This window comes from Equus przewalskii, chromosome X, assembly GCF_037783145.1.
Source record: "Equus przewalskii isolate Varuska chromosome X, EquPr2, whole genome shotgun sequence".
NCBI lineage: Eukaryota > Metazoa > Chordata > Mammalia > Perissodactyla > Equidae > Equus > Equus przewalskii.
This window is the reverse complement of record NC_091863.1, coordinates 120172355-120195485: the sequence shown is the minus strand read 5'-3', so window position 1 is coordinate 120195485 and position 23131 is coordinate 120172355. Positions and strand designations below refer to the sequence as shown.

Genomic DNA, 23131 nt, shown 5'->3' with positions numbered 1-23131 from the left:
GCCCTGAGGGGAGTGCTTGGTGCGTTCCAGGAATGGGCGGCTGGCCAGTGTGTTTGGTGTGCAGCGAGTCAGGGAAGCAGCCGTGAGCTCGCAGAGGGCCTCGCAGGCCCTGGGAAGAGGGGTGAGTTATCAGTTGTTTGCAGTGGGAAGTGGGAAGCTTATGCAGAGGAATGATCAGCTCGATCTGTTTGTAAACGATCTTTCTGGATGCTGATAGGAGAGGCAGAAGCAGGTTGCAGGAAGGACAAGGAACAGCCACAGAGGCGAGGACTCTGGAGAAGACATGGGATCCAGAGTTGGGGGGTCGGGCCAGCTTTGGCAGCACAGAGGAAGCAGAACACCTGCAGAGGCGTGCAGACTTGTGATTTTCCCTCAAGCAGGTTCTGAGGAGAGCGCCCGCTTATTAGATGAAACAATGGCACCGGAAAAAAACGAACCAAAGCCTAGTGACCTAGACCAGGAAATGGCAATTTTTTTCTGTAGAGGCTCAAACAGTAAATATCTTCAGCTTTGCAGGCCATGTGGTCTCTGTTGCAACTCTGTATTAGACAACACATTAACAACTGGGTGTGGCTGTGTGCTAATAAAACTTTATTTACAAAAACAGGCTGCGGGCCAGATTTAGCCCACAGACCAGAGTTGCCAACCCCTGACCCAGAGCATGAGCTGAGCATCTTCCCCAAGGGAAATAAATTATTTCCAAATTGTCCTCCTCACACTGCAGGGGGCCGCCTTGGCCTACAGTTCATAAGAGAGTGGCAGGCAACATTTTTGGAGCTAAAAAACGTCAAGCTATCTACCAATGTACAAGTTAGGCAACCATTTCTGAACCGGGCAAGGTATGTAGCAGTACCACATGCCACGCTTCACCTGCACTAATGACAGTTATTACTATTGCACATCTGTTGGCGGGTGCTCCATAGCTTCCAGTGAAAGGAGAGAATACTGTCTCCTCTTTGCTCTTCTAGCCTTTGTATGCTCTTGAACAATTCACATCTTGTCCAGCAGATTAAAGCACAGCCTCCTCCCTCAGGCCTTCGAGGATCTCTAGAATAAGATGGCCTCACCTCTACCCCTTCCACTCCCAGCCCGGGTGCTCTGGACAACCTTGAGGCCGCCATCTTAGGCGTGTGCATTTCCGCCTCCAGCATGCAGCTCTCTGAAGGCCAAGGCTGTTTCCTCCTCATCTCACCTCTGTACCCCCAGAGCACCTAGCCTTGTGACAGGGCTCAGCTGGCATCTGCAGATTTGAATTAACCATTGGAGCAAAAGGTTTCCTGCAAATTATCCTGTTCTCTTCCCATTTCCAGCACAAGGCCAAGAGACAAGCACTTTTCAGAAACTGTGATGAACTCACTAACTGGCCCAAGGACTTTGGACATGCCCCTTTTCCTTTATGTGTCTTTGGCCTGTTATGTTCAACAAAGGGGGTGGCTTGGACGATTTGAAAGGGGCCTTCTGGCCAAGAGGAAGAGCAGTCACTTCTTCCTGAGCATTTACTAGGAGCCAGGTACTGAGCCAGGGGTGGAGGGCATAAGAGCAGATCTCCGGTCACAGGCGTCTGCCAGCTGACAGCCTTGGGGAGCAACTAACCTGGAGAAGCAGCTCTGGGTGAGGAGTCAGGAGCGTGAGCGAGCCCCACAGCACTGGAGGGAGGCAGACAAAGGCATGTTTGTGCACAGGGGCAGGGGCAGGAGTGCGGGAGGCAGTGGCAGCGGCAGCCATGCCTGGGCCTTGGCGCTTGGCACTGGGCCCCCAGTGGTCAAGCCCAGCTGCCTGCGGCTCACGCCTGCCTCTCTAGCTTTGGTACTTTGGGGGTTGGAGATCTGGTGAGGGGGGAGGAAGGAGATGAGGAGGAGGACAGGCAATGGGAGAGCAGGGAGGGTTTTGCCCAATTATTTGATGTCCACTGCAGAAATCAAAATCTGTGACCCAAACCTGGAAGCACAGGCTCCCCACTCCCCCAGGTCTGGAACTGGGCACCCCAGGGGCAGCTTATGACCCAAATATCCGTCTGCAAGCAGAGTCACAGTAAATTCTCCAGCTGGGGATATTCAGTCAAAGCAAGAGCCCTCGGCTGGCACAGGCCAGCCCAGAGTTTGGGGAGCCCCAGGCCCACATCCCTAAGGCTGCCCCCTCGACCCAGTTTGCACACACCCTAGAGGGGGGTGGTGCCCGAGCTGCAGTTCAGCTGGGCTCTCATGCCGCTCCTACGGGGGTCCAACAGTGTCCGCTCTCCTCCCCGGGGAGCTCAAGCTTCAGACACCTGTCACCTTGGGCCTAATGTCAGGGAAGCTGGGGGCAGGGGACAAGCAGGAATACAGACAAGGCCAACGTGGGCTCCTGGAAGTTCAGAAATAGTCAGTGTCGAGCTCTCAGATGCCAGCGGAAGCCAGCTGCTCAACGGAACTCCCCCTCCCAGCATCCTCCTCTTCAAATAGACTGCAATTTTCAGGTCACCAGTTTGCTGAACTGGGCTACCTAGGCAGGACCCAGATGTAGAGCCCAGTGGTGTCGTGCAAGCTGAGCAGCGCTCAGCCCTTGCAGAACAAGTTCGCCTGAAGGCAAGGCCTCTGCCTGGCAGCCCACCCGGGTTGGGTGTTTTACGCCCTTACAAGAAAGGGCCCTTACTGCAGGAAGAGCAGGAGGGAGAAAAGGGAGCAAACAGCTGCGTGCTCCATGGGGAGGATCCCCAAAATAGAAAGGCACATACAAATTGTAGGCCTTAACCCAGAATGCTCAGAGCTACACCATAAATCCAGCTCTCCTCAGTGCAGTGGGGCTGTTGAGAAGACTGAGCCATCCTTAGGGGCCCTGTGTGTTTCGACCTGAGCTCCAAGGACACACATTTCCCATCCCCCTTCTGAGCCAATGCCCAACTTTGATAATTAAAAATAGTGCTAACAGCAGTAACGCCCTTTGTGGTTTATATCACGTTCATATCCACATCTTGTTCATCATCCCAGAGACCCTGACGTGGGCACAGGGCAGATTATTAACCCTATTTTACTGGTGTAGAGACTGAAGCCCAGAGACTCATGCAAGATCTCAGTAAGAGTTGACGACACCTGCTTCTCCAGTGAGCTGGCCCCTGTACCATCTGGTTTCTGGAAGTGGGGCCATACACCAACGCCCCCTCTCCTGCAGCCAGACCTGCAGCTGCATCATGTCCACAGCCTGCACAAAGCAGGGAACACTGGGCTTCCTCTCCAGGCTTCCGAGAGGGCTGCTGAGACAACTCAGCCCAGGCCTCAGCTGGCTGTCCCTACCTCCCTGTGGGCTTGTTAGTCAACCTGGCTTGCTATTCACAGGCTGAGCAGTGGATGATGCTGGCCTGATGGTTCCAGGGAGCCACCAGGATGAAGTAAAGATGCTTCCACTCTTTCTCTGTTTATGGGTTGTCTCTGCTGCTGGAATGAAATCTCCAGGCAGTCGGGGACTCTGTGTTGTCCACTGTCCCCTAGCCTGAGCCTCCAGAGTCCCGCCCAGCTGGCAGAGGCCCTAACTATCTGAGCTCCTAATCTGGGAAGCTTCAGGGCCAGGAACCTGGGTTTGAGATGTGATGTCCAACCTACTGACGGTGCAACACTGGGAAAGTCCCCATCCTCTCTGAGCCTCAGGATCCTCATTGGCAAAGTGGAAATATTAATCCCCATGTCATAGGAGTAGATGGGCACAAGTAGCTCGCACAAAAGAGCCACTCAACCATTCTCTCCCCCTGGTTTCACAGTAGGACAAATTGAACTACAGAGTAGGACAGACTAGCTCCCAGTGGACTCGTTTGCTCCTTGGCTATGAACTGCTGTAGCTCAGGATCTAGCACAGGGCTGCACACACAGAAGGGAGCCCAGAACTATGGTGGGAGGCCAGAGATAGACAGGCCCTCTGGCTTCAAGAGGAAAGGGACTCGCTCAAAGTCTCTCAAAGCACTAATTACAGCCCTGGGATCAAATTCGAGGTCTCCTTACTGAGTCTTGTGCTCTTTCTACAAGGAAAAGCATGTGCCCCTGAGAAGGATGGGTACAAATCCTACACCCGTGAGAAAAGACCTCCTCCGACTGGGTATTTCCAAGGTCCCGGGTCTAAAGCCGCGGGCCAGATAGAACAGGACCAGTGTTTTGTAGCCATTCAAACCTCCACACTCCCTGCTACACGCAGGGCTCCTCTCTCCCCGTCCTCAGTCCCACTTGCGTTCAGAGGTGAGAAGAGAAGGAGTGAGGGGTGGTTTTGGTCATACTGTGGGTGGAAAGCAGACTGCACTGGAGGTCACCCAAATGGGGACACTTGATGTAGCTCCCCACTTTCTTGATGGGCATCTTTCTGCAAGTCACTGGATTTCTCAGACCTTAGTGTCCTCATCCATAAAGAGAGAGAAGAGTTGGGAAGCTCGGAAGGAATACTGTGCATGCCAACTCATTGTAACCTATAGAGTGAGCTATGTATTATCAGGAAATGACGAAACACAGAAGATGAGCAACAAGCACGGGATCTCCTTTCTTCTTCAACTGTACGTCTAATGCTCTTAACACTCATTTTGTCTGGAGCTGCCTTATGAATGGAATAGGTAGTTGCTCACAGCTGAGGAATCTTTGCAACTCGTGGTGCGGTGTAGACTGAAACAGAGATGACATATGACGGGGACACTGAGTCCCAATTCTGTACTGAGCCCCAATTCTGTGCCGGCTCCAGAGCACTCCCATCTGGAGTGCTAATGTTTTAGAGATTCTTGTGCTAGTAATCAATCGACCCACTAATCTGGGGGAGGAATGGCGATCTTAACTTCAAAGGGAAGGACCAAATGTTCTGCCTCCTGTTGAAATTCCATACACTAACTGCAGAGACTGGGTGCCTTATTAACCTTGGGTGGATGCCCAAATGTTCAAAAGGTGAAAGTCTCTTTCCTCCAGATCACAAGAGTCATTAAGCAATCATGCTGCTGAGTGAATGAACAAACGCTGAAAAGGCCCTTACATCGCTGAGATTTCTTGTGATGATGACTGCCGCCTGGTATGTGTTCAGAGCTCTGTGGTTTTCAACACGCTTTAGATCCAAGAGGAAGCAGAGTACAGCGGTGATGACAGCAGGCTCTAAACTCTGCCTCTTCTTATCTCTGTGACTGTGGCCAAGTTGCTCAACCTCTCTGAGCTTCAGTTTCCTGGAGATGGCCTCTTCATCCCCAGGGTATCCTAAGGATTACAGGACATAATGCCTCCCAAATGCTTAGCAAGTGCCTGGCACCTAGTCACTGCTCAATTAAAGGTGGCTATTCTTACTCCTGGCTCATTTGACTTCTGTTCTTAGGGAGGGAAAAGGATGGACAAAGCCTCATAGCCAGTTAGGACCAGAAGCAAGACTAGAATCTAGGCGCCCTGAGCCCTGGTCTTAGGCCAAGAACAACCATCACGTCAGATGTGCATTTTCCTGTGAGGAGGCTCTCAATTACTCACCTGGCAATCTCACGGCTGATAAAAGAACTCTCCTTTGGGACCGATTTAATTTCATTATATTAAGACCTTGATGTAATAAAGGTTTCAAGACCTTGACTTGAAACATGTTTTTTGGTTAGTTTGTTTTTTGGGGAAAAGGACAAGAGAACCCGGTAAGCTGAATGTCTGAATCAGATCTCCGTGTTAAAGATGCTTGCAGGATGAGGAGTGGTGGTGCGAGAGATATGCTTTCAGACGCACACAGCTTCCTGGCACTGGAGTGCAGGCTATCATCCCTGGATGTTATGAAGGGTCAGGGGGAGAGCAAGCGACAGAAACAGCCGAGATCCAGTTCAAGCCGCACCCAGCAAGTGCAAGCCCAGCTCCCACAAAACACCCCCTTTTGCCGCTGCATTCTGGGCCCTGCAATAACTTGCTGGGCCAACAGGTTTCATGGTGAACTCACAGCCCATTCTGCGTTAATCTGTCTATCTCCGTCCCTCGGGTCACAAACACCTGGTTGCTGAGCTCCTCAGCATGTGCGGCAGAGCTTCATGCTAGCGCCGGCTGTCTTCTTGAGGCTGCAGGGATTGACCAGCCATGAAAATTCAGCTGGGCTCAAACCAAGAGCTGCCCTGGCTGCTGGCTGATGGCAGCAGCAGCGCCTGGCTTGGCTAGGCTCCATGCATACCTGTCAGGCCCAGCCAAAGGAAGGGGCTCCCTCAATGAAATCCCCTTTGGAGACGATATGCATCTTCCAAGAAGACAAGTGTGGTTTTCACTGTGAAGAGGACTCATGTGAGAGAGTTACTTCTGGAGCCTCGGGCGTTTTTTTGCATCTCCTCAATTGGGGAAAATCCTTGGTCTTCTAGGATAGCTTGGAGTTTCAGAAACAGTCAGGTCACTCAGAGCCAAGGGCAGAGGACAAGGTGTGCCATGGAGGAGGGCGAAGGACTGATTTTGATCAAGTGCAAGGTGTGACTCTAAAGCAATGAATGTGAATTTTTGGCAAGGCTTGCAAACGACTCTAAAGGCCATCTGCAAAGAGAAGCCAAGCCCGAAAATGGCATGAGCAATGGCAACTTCTCCAGAATGAGGGCATCGATGGCCACTCCAAGGCCTTGTTCTAAGAAAAGTCCTTCCAGCATTGAGGTCTACACTGATCGAAATCAAAGCAGTTACTTACTAGTCACACTTTTTAAAGGGTGCTGATGGGGTGCGTGAGGAGAGGGGCAAGAGGCTCCCTGCGACTCCAAGCCACCACTCTTCCCTCCTGGGAATGGAAACACGTGTGGAACAAAGGGGAAACTGAAAGGCACTCTGAAACTGATCACGGCCTCTGGATGCATTACCAAGAGGTTTTCCTTCACTGACTCGGTTGTTAACCATCAAAGAGAAGCAAGAAATAAAAGGGTAATTAGGATAGAGGTTAGAGATTGCCTTCTAGAAGATGTCTGACTGAAGGGCTGGCAATTTGCAGGCGAGGCCACTGGCCAACTAATTACTCCATCTCTGCCATCTCATCTGACTGCCATCTCTGTGAGAGCTGGAACTCTAGCAAACAAAGTTGTGTAAATGTCTACATCCCCAACTTGATACTACATTCTCAATACATTTTTGGTGGTAGACAAGGAGGAAAAAAAGAGAAGCAAGGTTTCAATAATCCCCCCACACCTGTGCACATATCAGAACACTAACCTAAATAGAAAGCTAACTTACTATAAGTGGATTGCCCTTGGAATTGGAGGAGCCGGGCCCTCTAGTTATGTGAAATGACATTACCTCAGAGCTCCGAGCTTCCAGGTCTCTGAACAGGAAGCAGACGCACGGCTCTCTAAGAGCCATTTCCTCTCTGCTCTATTAATTTCAGAGATTAAGCAAGCCACTCCTCTGCAGACCTAATACCCTGAGATAACAGCCATTGTGTTTGTGGCAACTCCTACTAACCAAGCTAATCTTGGTAGACTGGCAATGTTGCAGGCTTTTATCGTCAACTAACCAGTGGTTCTCAAGGTCCTTCTATTATCCTGGCTCCTAGAGCCACCACCGGAATCCCTAACTCTGCATTTCAGACATACGGAATGATGTCTGGGTTCTAAGAAAAAAGCAGAAATTTGTCAAATCAGATTTTAAAAGGACACCAGGACCAGTGTTGAATGGGAATCTCTTTCTGTGATGTCCTCACTGGCTTCCTGCTCTCAGTGGTACCAGGAAACTAATCCAATGCATCTAGAGCCTGGCACTCCCACATTCCTGGTTTCTAAGAGAAAAAGTAGGCTTTCATTCCTTCTCACCCTTGCTCAGTGTCTAGCTGAAGGGTGCAGTGCAGAGATCGCTGGGCTGGGAATCCAGATGGAGCCTTAGACTACATTTCCCACGCTTTCAGAAACTCACAAGAGGCAAGCTTAGCTCGTCTCCTAGATCCTTTCTAGGTCAAGACTCTAGTTCCTTACCTTCTGACTTGGTTCCCTGCCACCAACTTTGCACAGAGAATTTCAATAACACATACTACGTTCAAGTTTAAGATTAGAAGCATTCAACACCCCCCTTCCCCCCAATAGCCCATTTTCTGACCGATTCCTGGAGCTTTCTGGGCTCCTGACGATTTCCCACCACGGTGAAATGGGGAAGCATGCTCTTGATTACAAGCCGACTTTTCCAGTCATCCATTGTTTGACCTGCAATTTTATTCTTGACTCTCCAAGGCGCTTCCCAAACGACCTAGACACAGGGCTTAGGGAGACAAAAAGTACACTGTCTTTCAGATATGAAGATGAGACCATTGACCCCGTGAATCACAGACTTTCATTCTGAGGACAGGTTTGGGCAGAGTCAGCCACATTCTTTTTCCTGTCCCTCTCCCCACCCCACCCCCCTCATTGAGCCCCTCCCACCACCAGGGATGAGGGGCACTTGTGAGGTAGTTGGCTGGGATGACATGGCACTTCCTGGCCATGGGCCAGAGCGAAGTCCACTGGGGAGCTGAGGGATGGGTGGAGAAGCAGCCCGATGTAACCAAAATAACACTGGGCTTGAAGGCAGGGAATGCGGCTCCTAGGTCTGGCTTTGCTTTTGTGTGGTACGCAGTGAGATCTGTGGAAAGGCTCTTCCGTTCTCTGACACAGTTTTCTTATATGAAAACCATGGTGGTTGGATCAGGTGATGGCTTATGGACCCTTCAGCTCTTCTAGTGTAGGCCTTATGGCCCACAGAAGGGGCAGCTCTCAACTCTGCCCGCTTAGCACCCAGCCAAGCGAGCTAACAGTTCATACCCTGACAGCCAGTGAAGGAAGCAATGGACGCTGGAGCAGGCTCGTGAAACTCCGGTGCACTGGTTTACAAAAAACTAACCGAGGAGGCTGTGATGGTGGCTACCCCAATGTATGCCCTCTATGAGGGCTGAGCAGACAGGTGCAAACCCATGTAAAGCTGTTTGTTTCATTTCGTTTTGTTTTTCTTGAATGTGGACATGAAATAAGAGCTCTGCTAAAGCATTCATATATGAGGGAAGCTCTCCTTCCCATAAATCTCCTTGGCAGTACAGAATCGGGCTCTAAAATTTCAATGTCCAGACTTCTGCCTCCAGAAAAATAGAGAAGTACTTTTCCCATTCTCTCACTGAGTACAACTAAAACCTCTGGACAATACATATAAAACAGACATGGGGAGACCCTGAAAGATGGAGAGAAAAAGGTAGACTAGATAGGCCTTGGGGCCTGAGGAACAACGTCATGATGAGCTCCCTGGGTTTTCTTTTTGTCTCATAGATCCTGGACATGGACCTGAAGAAGCCAGCAACCCAAAATGCCAATGCGCACAGACAAAAAGGCACCAGTTAAAAGCCTGCGCTCTTTAGCCAAAGGACCGGGACAAGGAAAGGGGCAGCCTACCAAGATAGAAAACTTTCATACAAGAACCATTCAAAAAGAAAAAACAAAAAGAACCACTTTAATTCAGCTAAACACTACGGAAAAAAAGTGTGGTTTCACTCAGTACCATCAGCTAAGGCCAAGTAGGGGCCCAGACTCCACTCCCATCTGGCAGTAACTATTCGTTTCTCCCTGTCCCCACCAGGGTGGTGTCAGAGGAGTCCTAATAGAGAGTCAGGACATTTGCTCCTGCATAGCAGTAATGAGTCCACATCCTACCCCTGCCAATGTCAGCAGAGGTCACACGGGGTCACACAGAGGTCACACAGAGGTCGCAGTGATGAGGCATTCCTACCCATCCCAGCCAGGGTGGTATCAGTGGAAGCCTAGCGGGGACCTGGAACTATCACCACTGCCCAGCAGTAATAAGGAGCCCCAACCTGCCTGGTGTCAATGAAGGCTGAGTGGGGAACCTGGACTTCTATCCCCACGTGGCAGAAATGAGATGGTACTCCCCAGCTGCCCTGCCAGAGCATTGTCAGAGAAGTCAGCTAAAACAGAAGATCTAAATAAGTGTTGAACTAGAACCATCAGCCCAGAATCCTATACTCAGTGAAAATATGCTTTAGCTATGGAAGAGGAATCAAGACATTCTCAGATGAAGGAAAACTAAGAGGACTGGCTACCAGCAGACCTCTCCTGAGAGAATGGCTAAAAGAAGTTCTCTAAACAGAGAGGAAATGATCAAAGAAGGAATTTTGGACATCATCAAGGAAGAAAGAGCAATGGAAAGAGAAAAATATGGGTAAAGATAATAGACTTTCCTTCTCCTATCAAGTTTTCTAAATTATGTTTGATGGTTGAAGCACCAATTATAACATTGCATGCTGTGGTTCTAAATGTACGTGGAAGAAATTTTTAATACAATTGTATTACAAACAGAGGAGGGTAAGGGGGTGGAAAGAGAGGTAAGGTTTCTATACTTCACTCAAACTGGTAAAATGTTGACACCAGTAGACAGTGATAGGTTACGTGTATATGACGTAACACTTAAAGCAACCACTAAAAGTGGTATATAAAAAGATACACACAAAAACACTATATATGAATCATCAAACGGAATTCTAAAAAATGTTCAAGTAACCCACAGGAAGTTAGGAAAAAGAAAATAGAGAAACAAAAATAAAGAATGAACAGAAAATAAAAATAAACTGGCAGAATTAAGCATTAACTTATCACTAAAGTACCTTAAGTGAAAACGATCTAAGTCCACCACTCAGAGACAGAGATTGGGAGAGCGGACTGAGAAAAGGACCCAACTATATGCTGTCTGCAAGATACTCACCTCAAATACCATGATACGGGCAGGCTGAAAGTAAAAGGATAGAAAAAGGTGTATCATGCAAATGTTAATTTTAAAGAACTAGCAGGAGTGGCTCTAGTAAAATCACATAAAGTAAAATTCAGAACAAAGAAAATTACCAGGGACAGAGAGGGACATTATATAATGATAAAAGGGTCAATCCACCAAGAAGACATAGTAATCCTAACTGTGTATGCACCAAACAACAGAGCTACATGATATATGAAGCAAAAATTAAAAGAACTGAAAGGATAAATAGAAAAATTCACATTTATAGTGGAGACTTCAACATCCTCTCTCAAAAACTGATAGAACAACTAGGTAGAAAATCAGCAAGATAGAGAAGAATTCAACAACACCATCATCTAACAGGATCTACCTGACAATAGATCACTCCACCAAAAACAGAAAAATTTACATTCTTTTCAAGCACCCAAGGAATATATATAAAGATAGACATATTCTGACTATAAAACAGTCCAAAAAAATTTAAAGGAATTGAAATAATACATGGTGTTTTCTCTGACTATAATGGAACCAAAGTAGGAAACAGCAACAGAATGACAACAGGAAAATCTCGAAACACTTGGAAACTAAACAACACACTTTAAAAAAATTCATGAGTCACAAGGAGGTCTCAAGAGAAATTTTAAAAATACATTGAACTGAATGAAACTGGAAATACAGTATATGAAAATTTGTGGGACACAGGTAAAGCTGTGCTGAGAGGTTAATTTATAGCACTAAACACAAGGGAAATGAGGAAAAGTCTAAATCAATATGTAATTTTCCACCTAAGGAACCAAGAAAGAGGAGCAAAATAAACCCAAAGCAAACAGAAGGAAGGCAATATAAAGAACAGACAGTGACATGGAAATGATACTGAAAACGGAAAAAAATAGTGAAAGCCAATGGGGAAAAAGTAGTTCTTTGACAAAATAATAAAACTGACAAGCCCTAGCAAGACCGACAAAGGAAAAAAGGAAGACACAAATTACCAATATTGGAATGAAAAAGGGGATGTTAGTACCAACCATGTAGACATGTAAAGGATAATAAGAGAATACTACAGACAACTCTACACACCCAAATTTGGAAGTTAGATGAAATGCACCAATTATTCCAAAAGCTCAAAATTCACCCAATATGAAATAATATGACTAGCCTTATAATTATTAAAGAAATTAAATTCCTAATTTTAAAAAACTCCAGAAAATGAAAACTTCAAGCTCAGATGATTTCACTAAAGAATTATATCAATTCTTTAAAGAAGAAATAGCACCAATTCTATATAATCTCTTCAGAACATAGAAGAGGAGAGAATACTTCCCACCTCACTGTGTTACCCAGACAGCAAAGGTAAAGGCTGTACAAGGGAGAAAACCACACACTAATATTTCTCATGCATACAGACACAAAAATCCCAAACGAAGTTTTAGCACTTTCTGAGAAGAATTATACATTATGATCAAGGGAGGCAAGGCTGGTTCAATATTCAATGTCAATTCACATTATCCACCATATTAAAAGGCAAAAGAACAAAAACTATATGATAACCTCAAAATAATATTGAAAGAGAAGAACAAAGTTGCAGGATTCACACTTTCCAATTAGCAGCTTTATTTATAATAGCCTCGAACTGGAAACAACCCAGAAATCCTTCAGTGGATGAATTGTTAAACACACTGGTACGTGAATACCATGGGATAGCCAACCCTGGTGCTCTAGTGTTTAAGATTCTGCACTCTCGCCACCACAGCCCAGGTTCATTTCCTGGTCGGGGAACCACACCACCCATCTGTCAGTTGTCATGCTGTGGTGGCTGTGTGTCGCTGTGATGCTGAAAGCTATGCCACCAGTATTTCAAATACCAGCAGAGTCACCCATGGTGGACAGGTGTCAGTGGAGCTTCCAGACTAAGACAGACAAGGAAAAAAGACCTGGCCACCCACTTGCAAAAAAAATGGCCATGGTAACCCTATGAATGGCATTGGAGCATTGTCTGATAGAGCACTGGAAGGTGAGAGGATGGCTCAGAAAGACTGGGCAGGGTTCCGCTCTGCTGTACACAGGATCACTAGGAGCTGAATCGACTCAATGGCACTAACAACAAATACCATAGAATACTACTCAGCAATAAAAAGACACGACTGTTGATATACACAATGACCTGGATGAATCCTCAGGGAATTATGCTGAGTAAAAAAAGCCAATCCCCAAAACTTACATACTGTGTGATTTATTTATATAACATTCTTGAAATGACAAAACTACAGAAATGGACTGATTAGTGGTTGCCAAGAATTAAGGAGGGGGTCAGTGTGGGACGGAAGTGAATGTATCCATAAATGGGGAACATGTAGGATCCATGTAGTGATGGAAATGTTCTGCACCTTGACTGCACCAACGTCAGATTCCTGGTTGTGATATTGTACTATAGTTTTGCAAGATGCTATCATCAGGGGAAGCTGGCTAAAGGGTGGATGCGATCTATTTGCATTATATCTTACACCTGCGTGTGAATCTATGATTCTCTCAAAACAAAAAAATCCAATTAAAATCACATGATCATACCATTTGATGCAGAAAGAGAAGCACTTCACAAAATTCAACACACAATAATGATAAAAACTCTCAGAAAACCAGGAACAGAGGGGAACTTCCTCAATTTGATAAAGAATATCTGTAATAAACTTACAACTAACATCACACTTTAATCGATTAAAAACAATGCTTTCCCTCTAAGATGGATAACAAGGCAAGGATATCTCCTCTCTTCATTGCTTGGATCAAATCAATATGTTGTACACCTTAAACTTACACAATGTTGTACGTCAAATATATCTCAATTAAAAACAACAACAAAACACAAAAACATAATCCTGGAAGTTCTAGCTAGTCCATAAAGGCAAGAAAATGAAATAAAAAGGCATACATATTAGAAAAGAAGAAGTAAAACTCTCTCTATTTGCAGTTGACACGATTGTCTACATGGAAAAGCTTAAGCAATTTATAGGAATAATAAGTTCAGGAATAATAAGTGAGTTCAGGGAGGTCTCAGGATACAAGATCAACACATAAAAATCAATTGCATGTCTATATACCACCAATGAACACATGGACATCGGAATTAAAAGCACACTATTGCTCAAAAAATTCTTAGGTGAGAACCAAGCAAAGCATGTGTAGGACTGGTATGCTGAAAACCACACAACACTGTTGGAAGGAATCAAAGAAGATCTAAATGAATGGAGGGACGCTCTGCGTTTGCAGATTGGAAGACCCAACATACCAAAGATGTCAACTTTTCCCCAAGTGGTATACAGCTTTAACCAAATCCTATCAAAATCCCAGCGAGATTTTTTGTAGATATAGACAAAATTCTTCTAAAATTTATATGGAAAAGCAAAGGAAGCAGAAGAGCTGAAACAATTTTGGAAAAGAAAGAATAAGTGGAAGGAATTGATCTACTCGGTTTCAAGACATTCTATGACTACATTAATGAAGACTGCGTGGTACTGGCAGAGGAACAGACACATAGGTAACCGGAAGAGAAGAGAGAACCTGGAAATAGATCCACACAAATATGCCCAACGGATTTTTGACAAAAGTGCAAAATCAATTCAGTGCAAGAATGATAGTGTTTATAAGACATGGTCTGGGAGCAATGGAACATCTATAGGCAAAAAGTGAACCTCAACCTCAACTCCATACTTTACAGAAAAATTAACTCAAAATGGACCATAGAGTTAAATGTAAGACAAAACTATACAAGTTTTAGAAAAGGGTAGGAGAAAATATTTGGGATGCGGAGTTAGGCAAAAAGTTCTTTCTTACACTTGACATCAAAAGCATGACCTGTAACAGGAAATATTGATAAACCAGATGTTACCAAAAGTGAAATCTTTTGCTCTGTGAAAGACCCTGTGAATAGGATGAACAAACAAGGTCCAGACTGGGGAAAACATCTGCAAACCTCAGATCTGATCCAGAACAACTAGCTGGAATAGATAAAGAATCTCAACACTCAACAGTAGGAAAACCAACCATCCAGTTAGAACACGGGCAAAAGACACGAAAAGACACTCCACTGAAGAGTTTCTACGGATGGCAAACGATGTTGGAGATCATTACCCATTAGAGAAATGCAAATTAAAACCACAATGAGATACCACTACATATCTCTCAGAATAGCTAAAATTAAAAACAGTGACAACACCGAAAGCTGGTGAGACTGCAGAAACTGCGTCCCTCATCCATCGCCGGTGGGAATGCAAAATGGTGCAGCAAGGCAGGCTGGCAGTGTCTTATAAAACTAAACACGCAACTATCGCATGACACAGCAATTGCACCCTAGGGCATTTATCCCAGAGAAATGAAAATTTATGTCCACACGAAAACTTGTAGCTATTTCCTGGTTTTGATATTGTACAACTGTTACATAAGCTATAACCATTGGGGGCCTCTCTGTACTGTGTTTGCAACTCCCTGTTGATCTACAATTATCTCAAAACAAGAAGCTAACTGCTATTCAAAAAAGATTTCAGTGCCCAGATCCAGGGGGGACACTGATTCTTCTTATTGCCTCTGGGATATGTCCTAAGTAGCATGCTTTTTTCCAAGCAATTTACAAAAGTTTGTACAGACCTTTTTATTCTTTTTTTTGGTGAGGAAGATTGGCCCTCAGCTAACATCTATGGCCAATCTTCCTCTTTTTGCTTAAGATTGTCGCTGAGCTAACATCTGTGCCAATTTTCCTCTATTTTGTATGTGAGATGCCACCACAGCATGGCTTGATGAGCGGTGTGTAGGTGTGCACCCAGGATCCAAACCTGCAAACCCTGGGCCACTGAAGTGGAGCCCGTGAACTTAACCACTATGCCACTGGGCTGGCCCCCAGACCTTTTTATTCTCTAAAAAACAATTCCCACCCAAATCTTTCTTGAGTGTTTCAAGGATCAAGCAGGAGGCCTTGGCTGTGACCTCACTTAAATACTAGAGTCTAGAGAGACACACCAATGAGGACAAAGTGGTATATAGTATACAACGCACCCAAACAAAAATGGAGAAAAGAGACCTCATTTACTGCTGAGGCCATCACTAACTCCCTGGCCCAGTGGCTCGAGTCTGTGTGGGGGATGGAGACCCAGATCTCATTTCAGGGCTGGCAATACAAAGCCTATGGACATCAAACAAGCTATCCATTCGGCCTTAAAGAAAAATGGGGAAAAAAAAATAATAATGCTTTGGCTTTTAAAGACTCCACTCCACTAACGTCTTGCCCTGCCCCTTTGTGGCTCCCAGCAGCCAACATAAAGGGGACAGGTAGGGGTAATGGCCAGAGCTTCCTGAACTATGGCTCAATTCTCTGGTCTGCAGGAGCAACCTGCTGGCCCACCACCACACCACCGTGCTTGGGTGGTGGCTGGGCCCAGGGCTGAGGAGTGTGGCCAATGGAGGGGATGCTGGCAAGAGATCTCTGCTTGGAAATTGACTTTGTTTGGCCTAAGCCAGAAGGGGTCTCTCACCCTCAGCACACCAGCCTCTGGCCATGGTCTCATTTCCTCTTTCCCTCTAGATGAATGTGGGCCCGGGAAACAGCCCTGGGGCAGACCTTTCTGTCCACTGCAGGGATAAGCCAGTTTCCCACCCCAGAGGCGTGCTTGGGCTCCTTCTCTCCGCCTCCAGGAAGCTTATGCCCCCAATAAAAAGAAACCAAACCCCTGGCAACATTTCTCACCCAAGCACAATCCAGGGCTGTAGATGAACCCCAAAGCCATCTGCCCCATGCACTGTGGATTTCAGCCTCATAAATCCACGTGAATTCAACTTTCTATTTCATGCTCTACCCATGTTGTATTTAATGCAGAAAGAAAATGACCCCATCCTCAAGTAAGTTAATGCTCCAGGGAGATGCGTTGCTCTGTGGTTTTGTAGCCTGTGCACATGGGGAGCGGGGTGTGGTGAGGGGTGTACTCAGACCTCAGCTTCAGAGCAGAGGCCTGTGGGCAGTCTCCCTTTCTCCCTCAGGTTCTAAGCACATGCCTGGGGGCCCCTAGCCACTCATACGCAGAAGATATCTGGGTGATATCGGTCTGAGCTCTGAAGGCACTCTAGTACCTCTGGGGTTATCACTGGCTCACCCCTCCTCGTGTTAGCCAAGGCCTCCAGTACCTGACCTCTTACTTCCCAGGCCAGATCCCTGAGGTCCATCTCAAAGTGCCAGCTGGGGCCAGCTCTACCTTGTTGCCACCTGACTCCAGGTATGACAGAGGAAGGAAATCAGGAGCCAAATCAAAGGCACTAGGAAGGAGGGAAGGAGAGCATGAGGACACCACAGGCGCAATCTTGAAGGACCGAAATCTTTAAAAGCACAAAGGAGCCCTAGTACCACCCCCAACTCCACCCCCGCCACAGCCCCCACCAAATTAGAGAAGAAATGAGCTAATAAGGAGCAGATGCAGCCTTGGGCTTCAGACGGGAAGGTCAGAAGGTGAGCTGCACTGTCAAGCCAAGTTGGGTGACTACTTCTGAGGTGCACCCGACACACCTGAGTGTGTTCCTCATCCTGATTGCTTCCTCCTCTGCCCTCCCGGATGCGGTGAGGGTGAGGAGACGGGTGCTGCTCAGCAATTCCCAAGGAAATCTCTGAGGCCAAGATGCCCCGCCCCGAGTCTCCAGATTGTTGGGCAGATTTTTGGTCATGATGGAAGATATTCGATATTAAAGGCTTCATTTTGCAAGGGTGGAATTTAGCCCCCAAAGCAAAGAAAAAAGTAGAAGACCTCCGGGTTTCAAATGGAACACATCTAGTTGGGTGGAGGTAATGTTGATGGCAAAATAACTCAAATCTGTCTTCAAACATGTACACTGGTGTTATGGGTTGAATTGTGTCCCCCCCAAATCCATATGTTGAAGTGCTAACCTTCAGTATTTCAGAATATGACTTTATTTGGAAATAGAGTCATTGCAGACGGAATTAGTCAAGGTGGTGCCATACTGGAATGGGTGGGCCCCTAATTTGGTATGACTAGTGTCCTTATAAGAAGGGGAAATTTGGACACAGAGTGACAAACACATGGAGAACATCACGTGGATAGTGGAGTTATGCTGCCACAGCCAAGGAACTACCAAGCACTAGAAGAAAGACCTGGAAGAGATCCTTCTGTGGTGCCTTCAGTAGGAGTGCGGCCCTACTGACACCTTGATCTCAGACTTCTACCTTCTAGGATAATGAGAAAATAAATGTCTGTTGTTTAAGCCATCCAATCGATGGAACTTTGTTACAGCAGCCCTGGCAAACTAATACACTAGGGATAGAAACACTTCCACAGGGAAGGTGCAGATGCTAGTGAGGATGGGTCTGTGTCCACAGCAGAGTGTGCTCACTGGTTACTCTGAGCTTCTGGGCTTACTTACTCTTCTGTGGGGAAGGATCACCTCTCGTTAGGATGACCAAGAGCGGGAGTGTCCCTAATCCAGAGCAGTCTTTGGCTTTTGGCACTTAGAGAACACGCAGTTCTGGACTTTTATTACTCAGCCCGCCCCACTAGCCTGAAGCCAGGGATCATCCTATCCCAGGCAGCTCTGAACTAGAGCACCTGACACACTGCTTGGCTTGTGGCAAATGCTTTACAAACTTTTATAGACAAAACTGTGGTGCAGGGGCCATGTGGGAATGGAGAAGAAGCAATGGGAAAGAGGCACCTCCAATGAAGATTCACATGCTCGATGGTTGGCTGTATCAGACCAGGAGGCTAAGGCCTCTCCTGTCTTCCAGACTTCCAGCCTGAATGTTGGAAAGAAGTGTGGGGCTGTTGATAGGCAGAGAACACTGCATGAGGAATAAACCCATCAACCCACTGCCATCAATCATGGCCACTTTGGGCTCTAATCACTGCAGATCACCCTGCTCTAAAAGGGACTAGCTAACTGTTACTAATTACCACCTGCCACTAACAATCTTGGTATTAAGCTTGGCATGAGTCAAGTAGGATGCCCTGGTACAGCAGGAGCCAGACTTGGGAGAGGCAGGTAGAGCCCTGGCTGGAGATAGGCAGGTCAAGGGTTCAGAAGGCCAGGCTTCTAGACGTCCGTATAGTCGGGGCTTTAGAGCCCAATGACAGGCCCTGAAGCAGAAGAGCTGTCTCCTCAGCCATGAGTTACGGGGCACTGGGGAAGCTGCTTAACCTCAAAGACTCAGTTCCCTCACGTGTCAAATGCAAAGTTCTATACAGAAATCTAACAGCTACCATTGGGTGTCCACTATGAGTCAGGAATCTGGCTTGGTGATTTACATAGAGTATTTCACCGGCTCTCTTCAACATTCCTACAAGGTACATATGAAGAGCTTCCTTTGTGTCCCCGTGGCCCTTGGCAGCAAGTACTTGTCTAGCATGCAGCTCCCCCTCTAGACTGTAAGATCTGTGAGGGAAGGCTGCGTGCCTTCTATGTGGCTGCAGCTCCAGTGTTGAGAGCACACAGTAGAGGATCAGGAACGATGTGCTGAGTGGGTCTGCAGAGTGGGTTCAAGCTGTGGTGGTGGGCTGGACTAGAACTCTCTGAGGCAGTCCCTGAGCCCAGAGCCTTGACGACTTGGTGTGTTCGAGCACATGCATCCTTAGGCATGCAGAATACGTCATTCAGTATTTCTGTGCATTTGAAAGGACTGTTTTGACAGTACGCAAGAGCTGTAAGACATACAATTATAACCTTGTGCTAATAAATATGTCAATATTCTAAAACACTACTTTTAGTTTTTAAAAGTTGACTTTAAAAAGTCCAAAGTGACGTGGAAAAATTGGAACCCTCATATATTACTGGTGGGAATGTAAAATGGTGCAGTCACTCTGGAAAACATGCTGGTGGCTCCTGAACAAGTTAAACCGAGAGTAGCTGTCTGATCTAGCAATTCCACTCTTGGATCTGTATCCAAGAGAACTGAAAACAGGTCCATATGAAAACTTGCACATGAGTGTTCACAGCAGCACTATGCATAACAGTCAAGAGGTGGTGATAATCCAAATGTCCACCAACTGGTGAACGTATAAGCAAAATGGGGTCTATCCATACAATGGAATATCATTCCATCACAAAAAGGAATGAGGTGCTGAGACACGCTACGACATGGAAGAACCCTGAAATCATTATGCTAAGCGAAAGATGCTGGGCACAAAAGACCACATATTGTATGATTCCATTTATATGCAATGTCCAGAATAGACAAGTCTATAGACACAGAAAGTAGATTTGTGGTTGCCTAGGGCTGGGGGGAGAGGGAGACTGTAGAGTGACTACTAATGGATATAGGGTTTCTTTTAAGGGTGATGAAAATATTCTAGAATTAATTGTGGTACTGGTTGCACATCTCTGTGAATACACAAAAACACGTTGGATTGTACACTTTCAAAGAGTGAATTGTATGGTATGTTAACTATATACTAATTAACCTTTTCTTTTATAAAGCCCAAATTGTTATCACTCCTTAATTTAACTTGGGGTTTTAGAAAGATGTTCCTTTTAGAGAAAGGATTAAGCAACATATTATAAGTTTTTGGAGAAAAAAAGTATGTATCTTCCATGCTCAGCAAGACTGGCTGCTTTTGAAATGAGATGTCAACGGGCCTTTTCTCCTATTAGTGACACAGCAGTGCTGGCGCGCTTTCCCCAGTGACCCACATAATCAATAAACAATCTACACAGTCAGTGTGGAATAATATCTCCAGCTCTGGTTGATCCTACTTTTGAAACCACTGCTGCTGCTCCCTGGGAACTCTCCAATCTCCCGACTTTTGGTTTCAGGATATCACGCCACTAATGTTAAAAATGCCCTCCCCCCGCCCAGGGGCTGGCTCCGTGGCGGGGTGGTTAAGTTCGCGTGCTCCGCTGCGGCGGCCCAGGGTTTGGATCCTGGGCGCGGACACGGCACCACTCGTCAGGCCACGTTGAGGCGGCGTCCCACAACAACCCACAACTAGAAGGACCTGCAACTAAGATATACAACTGTGTACAGGGGGGGTTTGGGGAGATAAAGCAGGGAAAAAAAAAAAAGATTGGCAACAGTTGTTAGCTCAGGTGCCAACCCTTAAAAAAAAAAGTAAGATTGGCAACAGTTGTTAGCCCACGTGCCAATCTTTAAAAAAAATGCCCTCCCCACTGCACACACACCTGGTCATGTGCCACTCAGTGACGAATCAGCTTGGGCCTGGGTTTCCTGGCAAGGACAAGCGTCCCATGGTCCCATACAGTGGGCTCGCACGGCAGATCTGCTTCAAGGAGCCAAGACTTGTAGAAACCAACAAGTCAGTCGAGAGCAAACTTTCTCCAGGTGGCCCTGCCCTGAAAGCTGATTTGACTCTAAGACCGTACAGCAGACAGTAGCTACCCATTATGGTAAGCAGATAACAGAGTTTTCTGGAACTTGGGAACACTAAGAAATGAGGGCAGACGAAGACAGTCTTACAGCAGTGATGACAATGCTAATTTGTCACGTGATTGACTGCCGCAGAACTAGCCTGCAAGGTGACGTGAGGCCAAGTTTTGTGAAGACCTCATTTCTTACTGGACTTGTTCAGCGTCATCTTCTCCTATTCTACAGACATCATGCACTTTGAGAATTGAAAGCACTCTGGGATCTACAGTGGCAGTCAGGATGAAGACCGGACCCTCTATGTACTGGCTTTGTCGTGCGCTGAATGCCTGGCAGCTGAGTTCTCCTAAGCTTTTCCACAGCTGATCACCAAAGTTGGGGTTGTGTTGGAGGGTGCCGGGAAACTGTTCTGGCGTCCTCTACAGGTCCAGACCATCCTGCTCATAAATCAGTACACACACATACACACAAACAGTCACTCATGCACGCAGAAACACACAGACATATACACACAAACACACAGACATTATAAGCGCACATGCACACAGAAATACACAAGCATACAAATGCACAAAGACAGACACAGACATGCATACAGAGACACACGTGCACAAAGACATACACACACACACACACACACAGCCTTTCTCTCTCTCTCTCCTGAAAAGCACCGGTGGGACCTGGCCCCCTCCCTCCCCGTCTGGCCAGCTCCAGTGCCAGGCGGCAGGGGGAAGAGAACCAGAGCTGCTCGCCTCCTTCCCAGGCCCTGCTCACCACTCAGCTGTGGCCCTGAAGGCACACACAAGCAAGGTTCTTCTCCCCTTGAAATGATCTGAAAAGCAATGATGTCCCTACACTTATCATACAAGAATAACTGGATACGCTGGGCTAGGGAGGAGGGAAATGTCAGACAGGGTTTGGTTCTGCAGCAATTTCAGCAGGCAATAGCTGCAGAGTGTAGAAACAGCTTGCAAACACGTGCCACCTGGGCCCAGGTGCAAGCTGTAGCAGCAGGCTGAAGTAGGCAAGTAAAGGTCTGCAAAGTACTTTTAGCAGGAAACGGTGCCAGCAACTGAGCGGAATGGAAGCAGTCCCTTTTTGTCCTCTCCCTCCTGTATGGTTTCAGCTTGGTTAGAATCCTAAAATAATACTGGAAGGGAAAATTAAAGATTATAGGTAACTCCCATCTTGTACAGATAGGGAAATAGAGGCAGAGACTTGTCCAGATAACAAGGAATGAAGGACGGAGATAGCTGTCACTAGAAGTCAGGTTCTCTGAATCCCAAGTCAGGGCACAACTGTCCGGCTGAAGACAGACACTCGATCTAATATTCCCTTGGGTGCACATTCTGAAAGGTACTGGGCAGAAGAAGCCTAATAAATCCCAAGGCAGCCTCCCCGGCTGTCCAGTGACCCTGCCTCTCTTCAAAGAAGTGCCGGCAGCATTGAGGCTTCAGCCACTCCCTGCCAAGGCTGATGAGTGAGTCGCTTCCCCTCTCTCGGTTTCACTTTCCTTCAATATACTGAAGAGCTTGGCCTGGAGGACCCTATGAGGACTGCCAGCTGGCGCCACCTCTGCAGCGACTTTCCTCTCTGGCCATCCACCTATTATGACTCACCAGCCAGAGCGCACAAACAGACTTGTTTTCAGTGGCTGCTGGAGAGAAGTAAGACCAGCTCGAGATTCCTAGTGGGGCTGGGTGGAGTTTGGGGTCCCTTCATTCCACATTAAACCAAAGACTCATGACTCCCTCAGATTCTAGACAAGACAACCTGGGGATCAGAGCCCTGGATCATTAATTCAGACAATGCTCAAGAATTCTTCATCTGAACATGATGCAGTCCATACAGAAGTTGAAATATAATAATGTACACAGGAAATTTATATAATGTTATAAACCAATGTTACCTCAGTAAAAAAAAAAAGGGAACAAGAAAAAAAAAAGAATTCTTTATCAACTTCAGGGCCCAAAGTGCTCTGCAAAGAAAGTGGGAGGAAATGAGGAAGGCCGCAGCTAAGAGAAATGTGGGCAGTTGAGTTGTCACCGGGCATTGCAAGGAGCTGTCCCCATAGCTCTGCACCTCCTGTCTCCGAGTACACTGT

General features: G+C 46.6%; 1 protein-coding gene across 11 annotated transcripts in view; it reads right to left on the bottom strand.

Moving 5' to 3' along the window:
* Positions 1–23131, bottom strand: part of MAMLD1 (mastermind like domain containing 1) — a 224647-nt gene that overhangs the window by 55156 nt on the left and 146360 nt on the right. For 10 of the 11 annotated variants that reach the window (XM_070606167.1, XM_070606168.1, XM_070606170.1 and 7 more), the window contains one exon: positions 8001–8159. The exons of the other annotated variant lie outside the window; for it this stretch is intronic. In XM_070606167.1, the coding sequence (XP_070462268.1) occupies positions 8001–8096 (96 nt within the window). In that variant the 5' untranslated portion in view covers positions 8097–8159. The remainder of the gene's footprint in view (positions 1–8000; positions 8160–23131) is intronic. 11 annotated transcript variants of the gene reach the window in all.